Consider the following 15,252-nt stretch of genomic DNA (forward strand, 5'->3'; position numbering starts at 1 on the left):
TACACATCTCTCTTCCCCCCACCCCAAGGTGCTCCTGTGTACCCCCCTCCCCAACCTACCCCCAGCAGGGATCTTTGACACTTGGGCTGTGAAGTTCGGGGTATTTTTAGGCCAGTGATAAATAATTCATAGGGAACAAGACATCAGGTTGCTCCCACCCCCCATGGGAGGAAGGGGCGCGGGCAAGGAGGGCCACAGCTGCCCAGCGGCTCAAGGACATAAGTGATGCTGCGGTGGCTTTGAGCCCCTCCTGGCGGTCAATGCAAGACCGCCCAAACAGTAGCGTTACTCCTACCTGCGGACTCGACCCTCGGGGGGGGGGTACACACACACACACACACACACACACACACACACACACAACACACACACCACACACACACACACACACACCCGTTCCCCAGTACATCCCCACTCCCAGCGAGGTTGCTTCTCCAAACAAGGATCTCCAAGCGTATTACAGAGCCATGCTTTTCCCTCCACCCCCTGTCCCCAGCCCCGAAAGATTAGATACTTTAGGAAAAGAAATCTGGAGCCTGGCTCCTTGCCTGCCCTTAGATCCTTTTCAACTTGCTCTCGGCCCTCCCAGGGACTGAGTCACAGATTCAGGCAAAAGGCGAGGATGAAGGCTAGGAATCTAAGACCAGGACAAGTTCCTACTAAGCACTGGAGGATCAAGTAGGAGGAGAATAAGGGTCGAGGTGTTGGGGGCTCCATTTCGCCCTTTCTCCTCACTAGAATTCCGCCTTTCGTGAGCCATCAGCCTAGGATGTGGAAACAGTATATGGAGTAGGGGTGGGGTGGGAGAGAGACAGAGGGTGGGAGTTCGGTCTAGGAAGATCTGGAGTGTATGTGAGAATAAGTCGTCTTGGCTGGAGCTTACTTTCGGGAACCAGAGACCCTAGATTCTCTCTTCTTTGCTTCGATAGTTGTCCTACAACAGTTCAGCGCTTGGAGATTACAAGGCAGACAGCAACAGCCACAATTCTCCCAGACCCCGCCTGATTCGAGCTGGACGCTAGCTAGATCCCAATATCACCGACCCTTGGGGCTCTTGGCAGAAACCAGGAATGGGGGAGAGCCAGAAGCAAATAGAAGGACCCACAGCTCTCAGCAGCTACCAAGCTAGCCTTGTGCCCAGCGCCTGCCTAGCACACACTTTCCCCCCCAACTTCTTCCTTTCCTGTCCTCGGATACCTGAGTGCGAGGGTCAGTCTTTAGGGATGGGAGGCGAAGAAGCTCTCATACCTCCTCACCGTTCCACCCCGAACCCCCTAAGTTGCAGAATCCCTGGTTTCTGAGAGCAGACATTACGTTGAGGGACGAGGGATGGAGGAAGGAGAGAGGAAAGAAGCGGGGACTGGAGAGGAAGGGCAGACAGCGAACTGGCGGGGATGAGAGCGGCTCCGACAACGTCCCAAGGAGACTGTTCCTAGGTGGAGACAGATGGATTTAGGGAACCCCCAACTGTTCTCTGCCTCCCAATCGGCCCGATCCCCTGGGCTAGAGTAAGATCCAGCCATGGTTCCCAGCTTGTGGCCTCACTGCCCGCAACAGTTGGCTGGGGAGGGATAGGGGGCGGGAGAGGCGAGTGTTGCAGTTTGGACACTTGGGTCCCCGGTCGCCCCCTCCTAGTACCACCTGCCCTAGGCTAAGCCAGTGAAAGGACCTCTGGGATTCCTTCTCGCCCCCGCAGGCCGACAAGACTGTGCGTTGCTCCGGGCCTCTCTGCTCACGTCCTTCCCCGTGTCCCCAGGGTGTCCCCTCCCAGCTCGTTCGTCTCCTGTATGTCCCCTCGCTCTCTGCAGCTCTGCACCGCGCACCCCTCTACCGGCTTACAGTCTCAGTAGATCTCCCGGGTCTTCGGTCCGGGTGCTCACCTCCAGCTCGCTGCCCTTCCTCCTCGAGCAGGGCAGGACCGCGCGCGCTCCAGAGTTCTCCGCGTATCCTCCTGCCTAGGTCTCCGCCGTCCTTGCCCCATCTCCGACCGGATTCCAGCACCAATAGCCTTAAGTTGGTGGCGAAGTTGCCGCCCCCCACCTAGGGTTGCTGGCCCGCCCCGCCTCCTGCAGTGCACTCACCCGGGAAGAGAAGGGGCGCTTCGCCCGCCCGCTTGTCCTCCTGCGCCCTCGCCTCCGACTCCTCACGGAATCCCGCTCCTCTATGACTTATGCTGCGGCCGCCCTGCCAGGGGCTCCGGGAGGGCACCGCGAGCGTTCAGTTGGAAGCTAAGCCCAGGCGCTCCGGAGCCACTACCAGATGTGCTGGGCCGGGCCCTCCCCGGGACTCCATGCTCCTGGCCCTTGTCCCCCTCCGTGCCTGGCTGGCGCGGCTAAGCTGGGCTGGGCTGCCCACTTCCAGCTTCGCTTCGCTCGCCAGTTTAAATGTAGCCGAGTCGTCCACGGTTGTTGCCTAGTCCCCCGCAAGTCCTGTAGGGGCATCGACTCCTTCCGTCTCCACGCCCCTCCCTCCCGCCCGCCCGCCCCTCGGAGCGCAGCCCCCCTTCTGCTCCCAGAGTCAGCCCGGAGTCAGCCGGAAGGCAGCGTTGGATCGCTTGGGCTCCTCAAGCCACTTTGCATGCAGCCTTAACGCGGATGCTCCGATCTCTTCAGTCCACCTCCTTGCTCTCTCCCCAACCTCTCTCTGGGCAGGGAAACGACCGGGAAGGGGAATCAGGGGGAAAAGGACGTGGCGGGCCAGGACTCCTGGCTTCTCTTCTGCGCTTTGGACCTCTTCTTCATTTCTAGAATACACACCATTCCCCAGGCTCTCGGAGTGACCCCCCAGCTTCAAAGGGGGCTTGGAAACCCACGTGGAAAGCACGATCAATGACGGCAAAGGGCTGAAGGAGCCCCAGCCAGGAGGAGGGGTGCCCTCCACGGACAGAAAGGTTGCACAGCAAGCCCTTGGGAACAGGGAGGGGGAAAGGACAGCTCCCAGCTCTGCCTTTTCTCTTGCTTCTTCTCCTCCTCCTCTGAAACCCAGCGTTAACAGCCTGGGAGAAGCCAATGAAAGCCTGAGGGAGATGGGGCTGACTGGTGCTCCTTGGCCTCCTTTACCGAAAGGGCTCCTCACCTGGAGCCCCTGAAAACTCGGAGGGGAAAACATTTACATCTTCATTTTCATGAGCTTCTAACTGAAATCTAGCATGACTTTCCATTATTTAAAAATGTTCTGAGAAGAGGTCCCTACCCGTCACTTACCATGCCAGAGGGGCCTATGCCACCAAAAAAAAACTATCCGTTTGGAGACAAGGGCAAAAAATTGAGAGCAGCAAAGAATTTCAGGGAGGGGGGCCTGGGTTCCCCATTGGGCCCAGCCTCAGGGACTGGCAGGGATCGCCAAGCTAAGTGAGGAGGTAGATCTCTCTTAGGGGAGACACACCACCACCTAGTGGCCATGCAGGGTCAAGGGCTATTGAGAGGGTAACCCTGGGCAGGATCCAAAGAAAGAACCCATCTCACTAACACAGTTCTTTATTTCTCCTAAGACTTTTATTCCAGTTCTTTACTTCCACCTTGGTTTCTGATACCTGTGGCCCACTGAGACATGTCAGATGAAGGATGAGTTAGGACGGCAGTGGGCATCTATGCTCTGGTTTAGAGCACAAATGTAAACTGAGGCTTCTGGGGCTTCAGATCTCTGACCTGCCCTCCCCCAACATAAAGTGATCCAAACGCTAGCAGCTAAAACAGAACATGCTAAAAACAAAAAACAGTGGAGGGAGGGAGGCAGAGAAGTTGCTCAAAAGGGCACTGGAGGCAGTGGCATAGGCCAGGGACCCCCTGAGAAAGAGGGGTGGGGGCAGCCAGGTACAGTGAGCACAGAACTCTAGGGCAAACTGTCCTTTGTCCCTCCTTGTCCCTTCTCTGGTCCAGCCCAGGCCAGGTCATGTTACTGGATCACTCCCACCCCTGAATTTGGCCCTGTCACACTCTGGCCCAAGTCAGATCTGAAGACTCAGTGTCTTATTATTCGTAGCATCTGTTGTGGATCCACCAGTTTTTCTCGGGGCTTCCCAACTGCCTGGCCCTGAGCCACCTCTTCATCATCCAGCTTCTCCCAGTCCTCGAAAGAGACAGGCTGGACCCCTGGAGTAGGAAAAAAAGGGGCACACAGGTCAAGTCTGCCTGAACTACCCCACTAGCCACTGCCACTCTACCTTTCTACCTTTGCTCCCTCATCCCAACAGGTGCACAACAAAATCTCTCACCCAACCTCTTGCAAACTTCCCTATTTCTCTTAGGGCATCACCCTCCTTCCTTTCTCTCATATTCACAAGGTGGGCCCTATTCTCTCTTTCTCCCTCTCCCTTACCCCTGTTATCTAAGAGTTGCCAAATTTTGCCATCATCTTCTCTATAATATCTGACTTTACAGTGGTCTCCCAATTAGTCTCTCAGATTTGTCTTTGTAGCTCCTAGCAAATAGGATATAGTACTGTGTATTATATACTCTAATTCACAGTATAATAAGTACACAGTATAAGTCTGTTTGATTGATTCCTGCTCCTTACCCCACCCCAAAATCTCCACTAACCTCAAGAGTTGAGGACTTCCAAAAAAGAGACTGACTCAAGACTAGGTTTCTCTTCTCTCCCATTCTCCTTTATTTCCTATAGATTTTCCTCCAGTCCTTCCCAGCCCGTTGGCTCCATGGCCTTTAAATCAACAATGAAACAAATCAGGCAGGCTCTCAATTTCTGCTGCCAGGGGCTGCCACCCATCCTACCTCGATTCTTGAGTAGGGGCTCTATGATGGCGTAGCCAAGCTTGGGGCCTAAGGGCAGCACTCCCTCCTCAAGGTCTTGGAGCAGGGCCTGGCCAGTAAGGAAGCTGTCATTCATGGTGGTGGCGATAACACCCGTGGGCCCTCGCTTAACCCAGCCACTACAGTACAGACCTAGAGACAAAGGCAAGAAATGGAACAAACAGAATTGAGAGCATGAGTTTGGGCACATGCCTGACAACCCTGCCACAGACACACAACATCTGTGACAGCCTGGCCTGCTCTGGCATTCAAGGCCCTAGGCAACCTGGTTCCACCCTACTTTATCTTACACTCCCCTGCTCCTACATGATACTCTAGCCAAATGATGGCTGCCTGTGTCTCATACACACTCTGCTTTCCTCACCACCTTTCCTATGATGCCTCTGCCACCTGTTGATTTGTAACCCCTCCCTTAAAGATCAAATCAAATGGTGATCATCGCTTCTTAAACTGCAGGTCTCGACCAAGCACTGAAGGGGTCTTGAGTGGAAAAGGTTTAAGAAGCCCTGCTGAGACTAGAAAACTCCTCTGATTCTCAGAGGAAGTAATAACCTTTCCCTCAAATGTCTTACATAGTTACTGTTATTTGTGTCATATCCCCCAATCCACCACTTCCCCAGGAGGTCCATGAGGTCAGTCAGTCAATCAACAAGCATTTATTAAGTGCCTATGTGCAGGCACTGTGCTAAGGGTTGGGAACAGAGTACAAATACAGACAGAAAGACAGTCTCAGCCCTCAAAGAGGTAACACTCTAATGGGGGAAGACAGCACATAAAAGGAAGCCTATTTTCCATCTCACCAGTGGTAACCTACCTGTGTTCTGCATACAGCAGATGCTTAAATATTTGTTGAATTTAATTTTGTCTGCTCCAGTCTATCTCCAGGTATCTCCATCTCTGTGGCTATTCGCTCTTCCTACATCCAACTGTTTCTCCTCCTCCCCTTTATATCCACCCTACCTCTTCATCCGTGTCTACACATTTCATTCCAGGGTGACTCTCCCTAAGAAACAGCCATCCAACCTCTCTCCTCCTTTCCTTTGAAAAATAACTTTTCCCAGATCTTTATTTTATACCACCTATATTTTTCTTTTTTTCTTTCTTTCTTCTTCTTCTTCTTCATTTTTTTTTTAGACATTTGGGGTTAAGTGACTTTCCCAGGGTCACACAGCTAATAAGTGTCAAGTGTCTGGTCTGAGGCCAGATTTGAAGTCAGGTCCTCCTGACTCCAGGGCTGGTGCTCTATCCACTGTGCCACCTGGCTGCCCCACCTATATTTTCCAAACTATCCCTCCCCATCCCCTTGCCAGAAAGCCATCCCATGTAACAAATAATTTTTTAAGGGAGAAAAAACAGTTCAGCAAAGCTAGCAATACTTTGAAAAAGTCTAACCTTAGAGTGCTCCATACCTATTGTCCCCCACCTCAGTACCTTCTCATATCTCTTTCCCCCTCCCACTTTTAAACCACCACCTTCACACACACCTGGTGCACCCAACACACGACCCTCACTGTTGGGGATAATTCCAAGCTTGGGATCAAAGGGTACAGTGGGGTCAATTGGATGGCTCTTGTAACCAACACTGCTCAGCACCAGTCCACATGGTACATCCTCCACTGCCCCTGTGGGCACTGCTTGGGCATTCTCACCAGAGCCCTACAGGAAATAAAGGGGACACAGCATGACAAGGATTGAGTATACATTCAAATAAGATGCCCACAGCACACCCCATCTAAGAACCTTATAACCAGAATCAATGCAAGGAGCTGGCTGTCATGGCATTTCCCACCTTATCCTTCCCATTAAGGACTCCCTAGAGGTCTTGGGAAGTGTGAGGAGCTCCTACAGGCAGGGATGGAAGGAAAGCAGAGGGCTTGCTCTACACTTACCTCTAGTCTCATGACATCCAGGCGGATCCCAGCAACTCGACCTCCATCTGGAGAGGCCAGCACCTTCTGAGGACTGCGTAAGAAGCGGAGGCCCCAGGTTCGAGGAGTCTCAGCTCTCCTATCAGCCCCCTTGGCCTCTGGTGGCTTCAGTGCTGTTCGTACCAGAAGCTCCAACAGCCGCTTCCTTGGACGGGGAGCCTCTGCCAATAGCATACAATGGTTCTGAGACCGTTCCCTTTCCCGTGGGCCAGGTGCTCAGCCCTGGACCAGCCTGGACAGGTAACTTCCTTCTGGAACTCAATGTCTCTCTTGGATTTTCCTCCCTCCAATCACCAGAGGAACCCAGATTCAATGCCTCTTACCTTTGATCAACTCTTCCAGACCTGAGAAATCTGTAGGGTCCAAAAGAGGCTGGCTCCCAGGTAGGTTAATCATCTCCCGGAGCTCCTGGAGGCCATTAGGAACATGATTGGAAATGTGAGGGTATCAAGGGAAGAGAAAGACCAAGATCTCAATTCCCTGAGACCAGTCCAATCCCATTCTAGGGGGGAAAAAAGGTAACATTCGTTTTGAAGAACCCTATTTGCCATTTCCCCAACCCTTCTCACCTTGATGGTAAAGGCTGCCTGCAGGGGGCCCCTGCGGCCCACAATCCACACCCTTTGCACTTGGCTCTGTTTCAGCACCTTCAGCGCTTCGGCAGTGATGTCTGTTTTCTGAAGGATAAGAAGACCCTTGAAAGTTTCTGGCACTGAGGAACAGGGGGCAGGAATTCCTTCCACTCAGCTTCCTAAACCCAGGGTCTTAGAGATACAACAGGTTGGTCAGAAACTGCACCAGTTCCCCCTGGTGGTCAGAGTCGGTACTGTGCCCAACTCAACTAAACCTAGGGCAGGTAGCGGCTAATTCTCAATTAGAAGGCAGAGACCTCCACTGCACAAAGAGAAGACTGAAGCTCAGGACCAGGCTGACGGGGGTAAAGGTGGAGCTGTAAGACTTGAGCTCTCTAGGCAGTATTCCCTCTGCACATCATGCATCCTCCACAATCCCTGCTCCCCCAACACTAGTCACCTCTAAGAGCTCTGTTGGGGTCAATAGGATCCGAGCCACATCCAGAGCCACATTCCCTTGTCCCAGAATCAATGCCGTATCACAGTTCAGGTTAGGTGCCAGCTGAGGAGGAAATGATTCAGAAGAGGGGACTCTGACCAGGCCCGAAGCTGCTCCCTCCACATCCACCCCAGCCCTCTCTCTCTGAAGGTCCTGGATTCTCCTTTCTCTGCCTGCCATGATTCTTCCACCCCTTTCTCAGCTCTGTGCTCTGATTAAGCTAGCTTACTTGTTCACACAAACCATTTGCCTGTTTCCATCTCTGTGATTCTGCCTCTATCTGCTAGAAGATCAATCCCATCCTCATTGCCAATGTATATCCTTCTTCAAAACCTGTCCCACCCTCTGAGAGGCCTTCCTTGTGAACACCCCTTCCCTCTGATCAAGCTCCTTTCCTCAATGTTCACTCTGTACTTTAGGTGTTTAGTTTTCTCTATCTTTTTTATGTGTCTAGTGTTCCCCATTAGACTGAGAGGTTCACCCCCCACCCCTACTTTTCTTTCCATACTCCCTCCCCAGTTTGAACACAGTAGAGATGATCGCTGGCTACCTCTGGCCAGGAATAGAGCCTGAGAGCTCTATTCCCCAAGAAGTCTGGAGGAACCAGGCATGCCTCTTCCCCCCAACACTCACCTTACGGTTCTCAGGTAACCCGTTGTACCAGCCCACAAAATCCCTGGCAGAGATTACACCCGGCAGCTCCTCACCTGGAATGCCCAGGGTCCGGTGATCCTCTGCCCCATAGCTCTGTAAAAGAGAACAAGTCCCAGGTCTCTGAACAACCCACACTACCCACTGGCTACTAGAAAGGTCAGATCAACTGATGGCCACGTTCCTCTTCCCCGACCCCACTATCTCCCGCTGTTCCCAGGAGTACTCTAGCCCTTTGTATATTTGCCCATCTCTCCAGAAGTTTGCATTACCCCCTCACGTCCAAACATACCTTAAACTGTCTGCATCCCCTACTTACCCCTACCTTCCTTCATACCCACGGCTTTCCATCCCGCAACCACACTGAATCCCAAATGCCCCACCTCTCCAAATTTCTAACCTCTTTGCTTTTATGATCTCCCCCAACCCCAAACTTTCACAAGCCACCCATCCCTTCTACTTACTAACACAACAGCATGGTAGGCTTCCTGAAGCTCCGACACGGACACGTCCCTTCCCACAGTCACATTGCCTCTGAAGGCACATCGAGGGGAATAAGCAGTCTGGGTAAAGGTGTTGATAACATTCTGCCAGAGGGAAGGAGGAGTGAGTGCCATGGGACCAACCATCCTTATGCCATCCTCAGTTCTACATCATATGGACATATGGCAGGCTTTGGGGTCAGGAAACCTCTGGGGGGTAGTCTCATCAGCCCCCGAGGTGCCCAGGCACAGAGTCTGCTGCCTCTTTCTCATCTTGGCTTGAGTCCTTGTGGACCCCCAGCCCTCGGGAACCCACCTTCACCTCCGGGTGATCGGGAGCCACTCCAAAGCGGACCAAACCAAAGGGCACCAGCTGCTTCTCATAGATGTCCACCTGAGCCTGAGGATGGTGCTAAGGAGAGACGGCAGCGGCTGCAGTGACTGGAGAGCACCTTCGAACAGAGATTCCTCCTCCCCTCCCCTCCCCCACCATCAGCAGAGCTGGAAGTGATGAGCTGTTACATTCTCCTCCTGAGAGAATTCAGTTCAAACAGATCAGAAGATTCAAAAACCAGGTCTTACGTCTTAGAAAGGCTCTAATAATAATAACTCACATTGAGATAGTGCTTCAAGGTTTGCAAAGCACTTTAATACATTATTGCATTTGATCCTCACCTCAGCTCTAGGAAACATGTCATTATTAACATCCCTGTTTTTACAGAGTAGGAAACTGTAGTTTTGGAAAGTTAAGAGACTTGTCCAGGGTCACACAGCTAGGAACTATCTGAGATGTGATCAGAACGAAGCCCTTCACACTGCTCTGAGACTAGCACTCTGTCTCCTATAGGAGTGGTGTCAAATTCAGAGCCCTGTGGGCTTCATGTTGACTTAGGAAACGACAAATTAATATCTATGCTGTATTGTATTTTTATTTATTTGTTAAACATTTCCCAATTACATTTTAATCTGGCTCAGGCAGCATTCTAGGTTGTTAGATATCTCTGCCCTATCCCACACTGCCCCTTAAGGCCTACTGGAAGGACTAGTGGCCCAGCAAATCTTCATCTGCACTGAGGTCTGCCCAAGAGGCAGCAAAGACAGCAGGACAAACTGAGATGTTATCATGAGCAGGTCAGGAAGGCTTTTTTCTTTTTTTTTTTTTTAATTGGAGTTTGGTGAATCACAAGGGTTTCCCCAGTGACGTAGGCATTTCCCTGTTCTGAAGCACACAGAAGGCTTGGATGATGGCTCAGGCACACAGAGTAACTGAAATATTACTTTAAAATGGACACTCAACTCTGATCACCTCACCAGGAACCATGCTCTAATACTCCTGCCCATCACATGGCAGCAATATACAGTGTGTTCAAACATGATTTTTAGCAAAGGACTCTGGCCTTTAAAAACACCATTCCCCCAGGCATGGAGTCAATCATAATCCTCCCTCCCCCCTAATTTTACTCCCAGTCACCAAGATTCCTTGATCCTTCCTTGGCACTATCTCTCAAATCTGTCCCTTCCTTTCCTTTCCCACTATCACAACCCTAGTTCAGAGTTAATGACCCTCGTCATTAACTACTGAGATGATTACAACAGTCTGGTAAAGGTTGTCCTTTCCTCCATGATTTTCCCTCCTCTCAACTGCTACCCCCACCCCTCAACTACTCTATTCAGTGTTGCCTGATTGGTGTTCCTAAAGCATAGATCTGATATCACTTCAGTGGCCCTACAAAATTGAGTAACCTTCTCCCATCTGGCTCCTGCCCACTCTCCCACCTTTTCTCCCACTTCACCTCCATGTGAATCCCTTTCTGCAAATTGGCCTATTCATGGGCTTCCCACAAAATACACAACATGAAGTAGCATATCCAGATCTCAGCTGAGTGACCTTTAGACAAGTCACTTCACTTCTCTCTCAGGGCCTCAGTTTCCTCATCTGTTGGAATGGATGATTTCTAAAACCTCTTCCAGCTCTGATTTCCTATGATCCTAGATCACGTATACCATTTATAACTTTGCTTTTGACATTCCCCCAGTCCAGAATGCCCTCCCCAACTTCCTCTTCACTTATCTAAGTCCTGTCTATCTTTCAAGGTCCATATTAAGCCCCACTTTCTCTGCACAGTTGTCCCAGGCCATCCCAGCCCCCAGTAATCTCTCCCTCCTTTCTCTGAATTCCATTTATTATGTGCACCATTCATCTGACAATATATACTGCCTTCAGCCATCATTATCTTTTTGCAAATGACTAGAGAAAATCAATATATAAAATGAATTTTAATTTTTCCTTCCTGTTTTTCATTTATAACATATCCTGTCTTTCCCATTAGACTGTCTCACAAGGCCTAGTCTGTATATTCTCTCTTCCTTCCTTACTGTACCTGAGCATGTAGTACTGATATTCTCCTAACAGCTTAACTGATGACTCCACCTGTACACGGCTTGTCTTTCTGACTAGAGTCTAAGCTCCTTGAGGACAGGGATCCTGTCTTGCACCTCTTTGTTTGGAAAGCACTATGCTCTATAGAGTAGTTACTAAGTAAATATTTATTCACGATTCCCCAAGCCAAGCCCTCTCCATCCCCTACCAAGACCCTGAGTTTATGATTTTCTCCTTCAAAGTGGAGCTCATAAGGGCTCAGAAACAGAAATCCATACATGATTAGGAAGCCAAAATGCAGGGGGCAGATTTGATGTCTGAATGACTCAACCTGGTTCCCCCATACTCTGGCCTTTTTCTTGTGGCTTCTTTCATTGTCTGCCCTTTCTGATGCAGTCAAGACTCGCCTATTCACCTGTTGCCACCAATATACTTTAAGCTCCTTAAGAGTACCCATAGATGCTCAGAGCACAGTATGGGCTTCTTTCTGGACACTTTAATTATACCATATTGGACTCTTCCTTCCTGAATCCTTTCCCCACCTCCCTCCCTTCCTCCCCCAGCAGGGAGCTGGCCCTGAGGCTCAAGGGAAACAGGCAGCCTTGGGGCTTTGCCCACCAAGGCCAGTGACTTCAGCATGAAGAGCTCAGCCTTCACCAGAAAGATGAACCAGAGAAACATCTGAGGAAAGGGGAGAGGATGAGTCATGAAGCAGCAAGGTCTTAGTAGAAAGAATACTGGCCTAGAAATCAGGAGACCTGGGTTCTAGTCTCAACTCTACCACTACCTGACTTTGTGACTCTAAATTATTCCTTTCACTTCTCTGGGTTCATCTGTAAAATGAAGGGGTTAGATGAGATGGTCTCTGTGGTCTTCTCTGGGAGTTTTAACAGTCTATAATCCTAAGGTTAGGGACTATAGTGAAAGGACAGAGAAATAGGGCTGGGACGAGAGGTGGTTAGGGGCAGTTTTGAGATGAAGAGGTAGAGGAAGTAGAGAAGGCTTGGAACAGGAAGTGATTGCAGAAAGAACTGGGATGGTTGAAAAAATGATAGACTAAATTAAGAAGCCTCTCCATCACACAGGCCAGCACCAGGGGACAGGTGGGAATACCCTACCACATCAGCATTAGCCAGGCTAGATACCTTCCTAAAGACCCCTGGGGGAATCTGCGCTGCTCCAAGATGAGCAGAGAAGATGGAAGGGGGGTATGTGAGAAGAATCCACAGAAATAGGATTATTAGGCCTGGAAGAGTCCTGAGAGCTCATCTGCTGCAAAACCCTACTTTTCCATATGAGAAGCCTGAAGCTTGGAGGGAAAAGAAGTGTTCTTTACCCTCCAGAATCTGGGAAATCTGTTGAAGTGCCTTCCATGAATAGGATGCTACAGAGCTTCTCTGTCTTTAACCTCTTGAAGGAGCTGGGCCAAGGAAAGAGGAGAGACAAGGAAGAGTCACATACCTTCAGCAGGTGTTGGGCTGTATAGAAACCAGCTGGGCCACTGCCTACCACACAGATGTGAGGGGCCAGCTCTAGGGTAGAGAACAGCTGGCGGAAGCCTGGGTGTGGGGAGGGGTTAAGTCAGAAACACCTCATCTCATGCCAAGGATATCCCCTCCCATGCAGAAGTAAACCAGCACCAACCTCCTATGGATGCCATAGTTTTCTCCTCTTCCTCCTTCCCTTGTAGCTTATGTACTTTGTCTTGTTACTTTACTAGTACCCTACTTCCAGCCAGTCCCCGACCTCAAAGCCCAGGGAAAGTCAGCAGCCCATACAGAGAGAAGCTGTACACCTCCACTCCACCCTTCATTCATTCATTCATTCATTCCTATTTTCTCTCTCTGTTTCTGTCTCTCCTTCACACACACATATATACATAGGGCCCTTACATCTCACCTCTACATATTCATTCACTTTTCTCTCTTCTGTTCCCTTCTTCTCCCCCTCTCCCCTTATATGCATCCATTCACTCATTCTTCTCTCTTTCTCCCTTCCTCCTCACTGCCACAGGGACCTTATCTCACCTCCACACATTCTCTCTCTCTCTATTTCACTTTCACTCCCTCCTCCATAAGGTCCTTATACTCCACCTCCACACATATTCTCTCTATTTACACACACACACACACACACACACACCCTCACTCTCAGTCCTCCCGTCGCCACATCAGGCTCTCCCTCTATGGCAGACGGCCCACACTATCACGTGTCACTTCCATATCCCCCCCCCTAGAAATGCCCGATGCCCCTCCCCCATATCTCGCATACTCCCCCCAACTGGGGAAGGGGCAGTGGGGGGGGTGCGCCTCCGCTCCCTCTGCTCCCCCCCATCTCCAATGGGCTCTGAGCCGAGGGTCAGCGGGGCTGGGCTCCAGCCTGGACCTGGCCCCTGACTCGCCGGGGGTGACGTCGGGCAGCCAGATCCCTTCACCTCTCTGGGACTCAGTTTCCTCACCTGCAGATGAGGGGGAGGGGCCTTCATCTCTTCCCCTCCTCTTCCCACCCCCGGAGACCTCCGCCCCCCATTGGTGCCCATCTCGTACCGAAGGGGAAGGCAGCACCAGGAAGCAGCAGGGCCCGAGGCCGCGCCGCCCAGCGCCAGTAGCCCCAGCCCTGGGGAGCCATGGAGAGCCAGGGCCAAACACCTGCGGGTTGGGAGACCAAGACCCTCGAGCCTCTGGAGGCTCCGCCCCGCCAACCTTGCGTCACGACCCAGGTCCCGCCCCTCCCGCACCGGCCTCTCAGGGCCATCCTGGCCCCGCCTCCTTCTGGGACGGGACCTCTTGGGCTCCACCCTCTATCATGCATGGCCCCGCCCCCAGCCCAGCTTCCGGGAGAAGAGATTACTGATGGTGCAGAGGCCCGCCTTAATGCTCATTTGAGCCAATCAGCAGGAGCAAAGGGAATGACAGCAAGTATAACTTCCCTTCATTTCTTTCCCTGCCTCCAAGCCGGCTCTGAGCATAGACCTCAGCCAATGAGAAGAGAGAGTTCTGATTTGCCCCGCCCCTTCTTTGAAGGCGTGGGGATTGGGCGCAAGATGAAGACTTTTCCCGTCTTTTTGTCTGTGATTCGTCTGGAAGATAAGACTGAGCTTAGTTCCGGCTAGTCCTAAAAAGGACGCTTAGTGTTCTGTGGCGATGACTTCATTTTCTTTTACTTCCTCGGGAACTTTCCGGGGCTGAGGCAATCACGCGCCCCAGGCTCAGGCCCAAGGGCATATTACCACCTCCCAAAGTGGAGGAGTGTGGATGCCCTGTCTCTGAAGCATATGACTTCCCGAGCTGGAAGGGTACTTAGAAATATCCATTTTACAGATGAGAAAACTGAGACCCGCAATACTAAAGTGGAATTGTGCAACGCCATGCTGCTTTTGTCACCTTGGTAGAATGGCACTAAACCTCAGGGAATTTTTCTGCAGCACTGTATCTGTCCCCTTCTCAGTGAAACGCTGGAGCCTTTGTTTCTGAAAATAAAAATAACAGCTCCCATTTCTGTAACATCTGGTTTATAAAATGCTTTCCTTCCAACAATCCTGGGAGACAAGGAGCAGATATGCTAATAACTTCCTTTTCTTTGACTCCTTCTTTAGGATCAGATTACTTAGTTTCCTTTTAATTTTTAATCTATGTTTCCATGGCCCTTTATTGAATGTAGTTTTTATTGCATTTTGATCTGAAAAGAATTCATTTAATATTTTTGCTTTTCTGTATTTGGTTGTGAGGTTTTTATGCCCTAATACATGGTCAATTTTTGTGTAGGTGTCATGTACTGTTGAGAAAAAGGTATATTCCTTTCTATTTCCATTCAACTTTCTCCAGAAGTTTATTATATCTAATTTTTCTAAAATTCTATTCATTTCTTTAGCTTCTTTCTTATTTGTTGTTGTTGTTGTTGTTAGATTTATCTAGTTCTGAAAGGGCAAGTTGAGGTCCCCCACTAATATGGTTTTACTGTCTATTTCCTCC

The 15,252-nt window shown here is 50.7% G+C and overlaps 1 protein-coding gene across 2 annotated transcripts; it reads right to left on the bottom strand.

Annotated features, from left to right (window-relative positions):
* Positions 1–3,460: 3,460 nt before the first annotated feature.
* On the bottom strand, positions 3,461–14,050 carry FDXR (ferredoxin reductase). 2 transcript variants are annotated; one of them, XM_021002561.1, is made up of 12 exons: positions 13,828–14,050; positions 12,743–12,840; positions 9,218–9,313; positions 8,884–9,006; positions 8,402–8,515; positions 7,730–7,831; positions 7,267–7,374; positions 7,021–7,105; positions 6,659–6,858; positions 6,254–6,425; positions 4,731–4,901; positions 3,461–4,091 (listed from the first exon to the last, which is right to left on the bottom strand). In XM_021002561.1, exons 1-12 carry the CDS (start codon positions 14,033–14,035, stop codon positions 3,961–3,963), a joined length of 1,608 nt encoding a protein of 535 aa, XP_020858220.1. In that variant the 5' UTR covers positions 14,036–14,050; the 3' UTR covers positions 3,461–3,960. The 2 variants fall into 2 exon arrangements, with proteins under 2 accessions (XP_020858220.1, XP_020858223.1); XM_021002564.2 differs by lacking the exon at positions 13,828–14,050 and adding an exon at positions 12,926–13,475.
* Positions 14,051–15,252: the final 1,202 nt, after the last annotated feature.

This window comes from Phascolarctos cinereus, unplaced genomic scaffold (genome assembly GCF_003287225.1).
Source record: "Phascolarctos cinereus isolate Bilbo 61053 unplaced genomic scaffold, phaCin_HiC Scaffold_5;HRSCAF=322, whole genome shotgun sequence".
Taxonomy (NCBI): Eukaryota; Metazoa; Chordata; class Mammalia; order Diprotodontia; family Phascolarctidae; genus Phascolarctos; species Phascolarctos cinereus.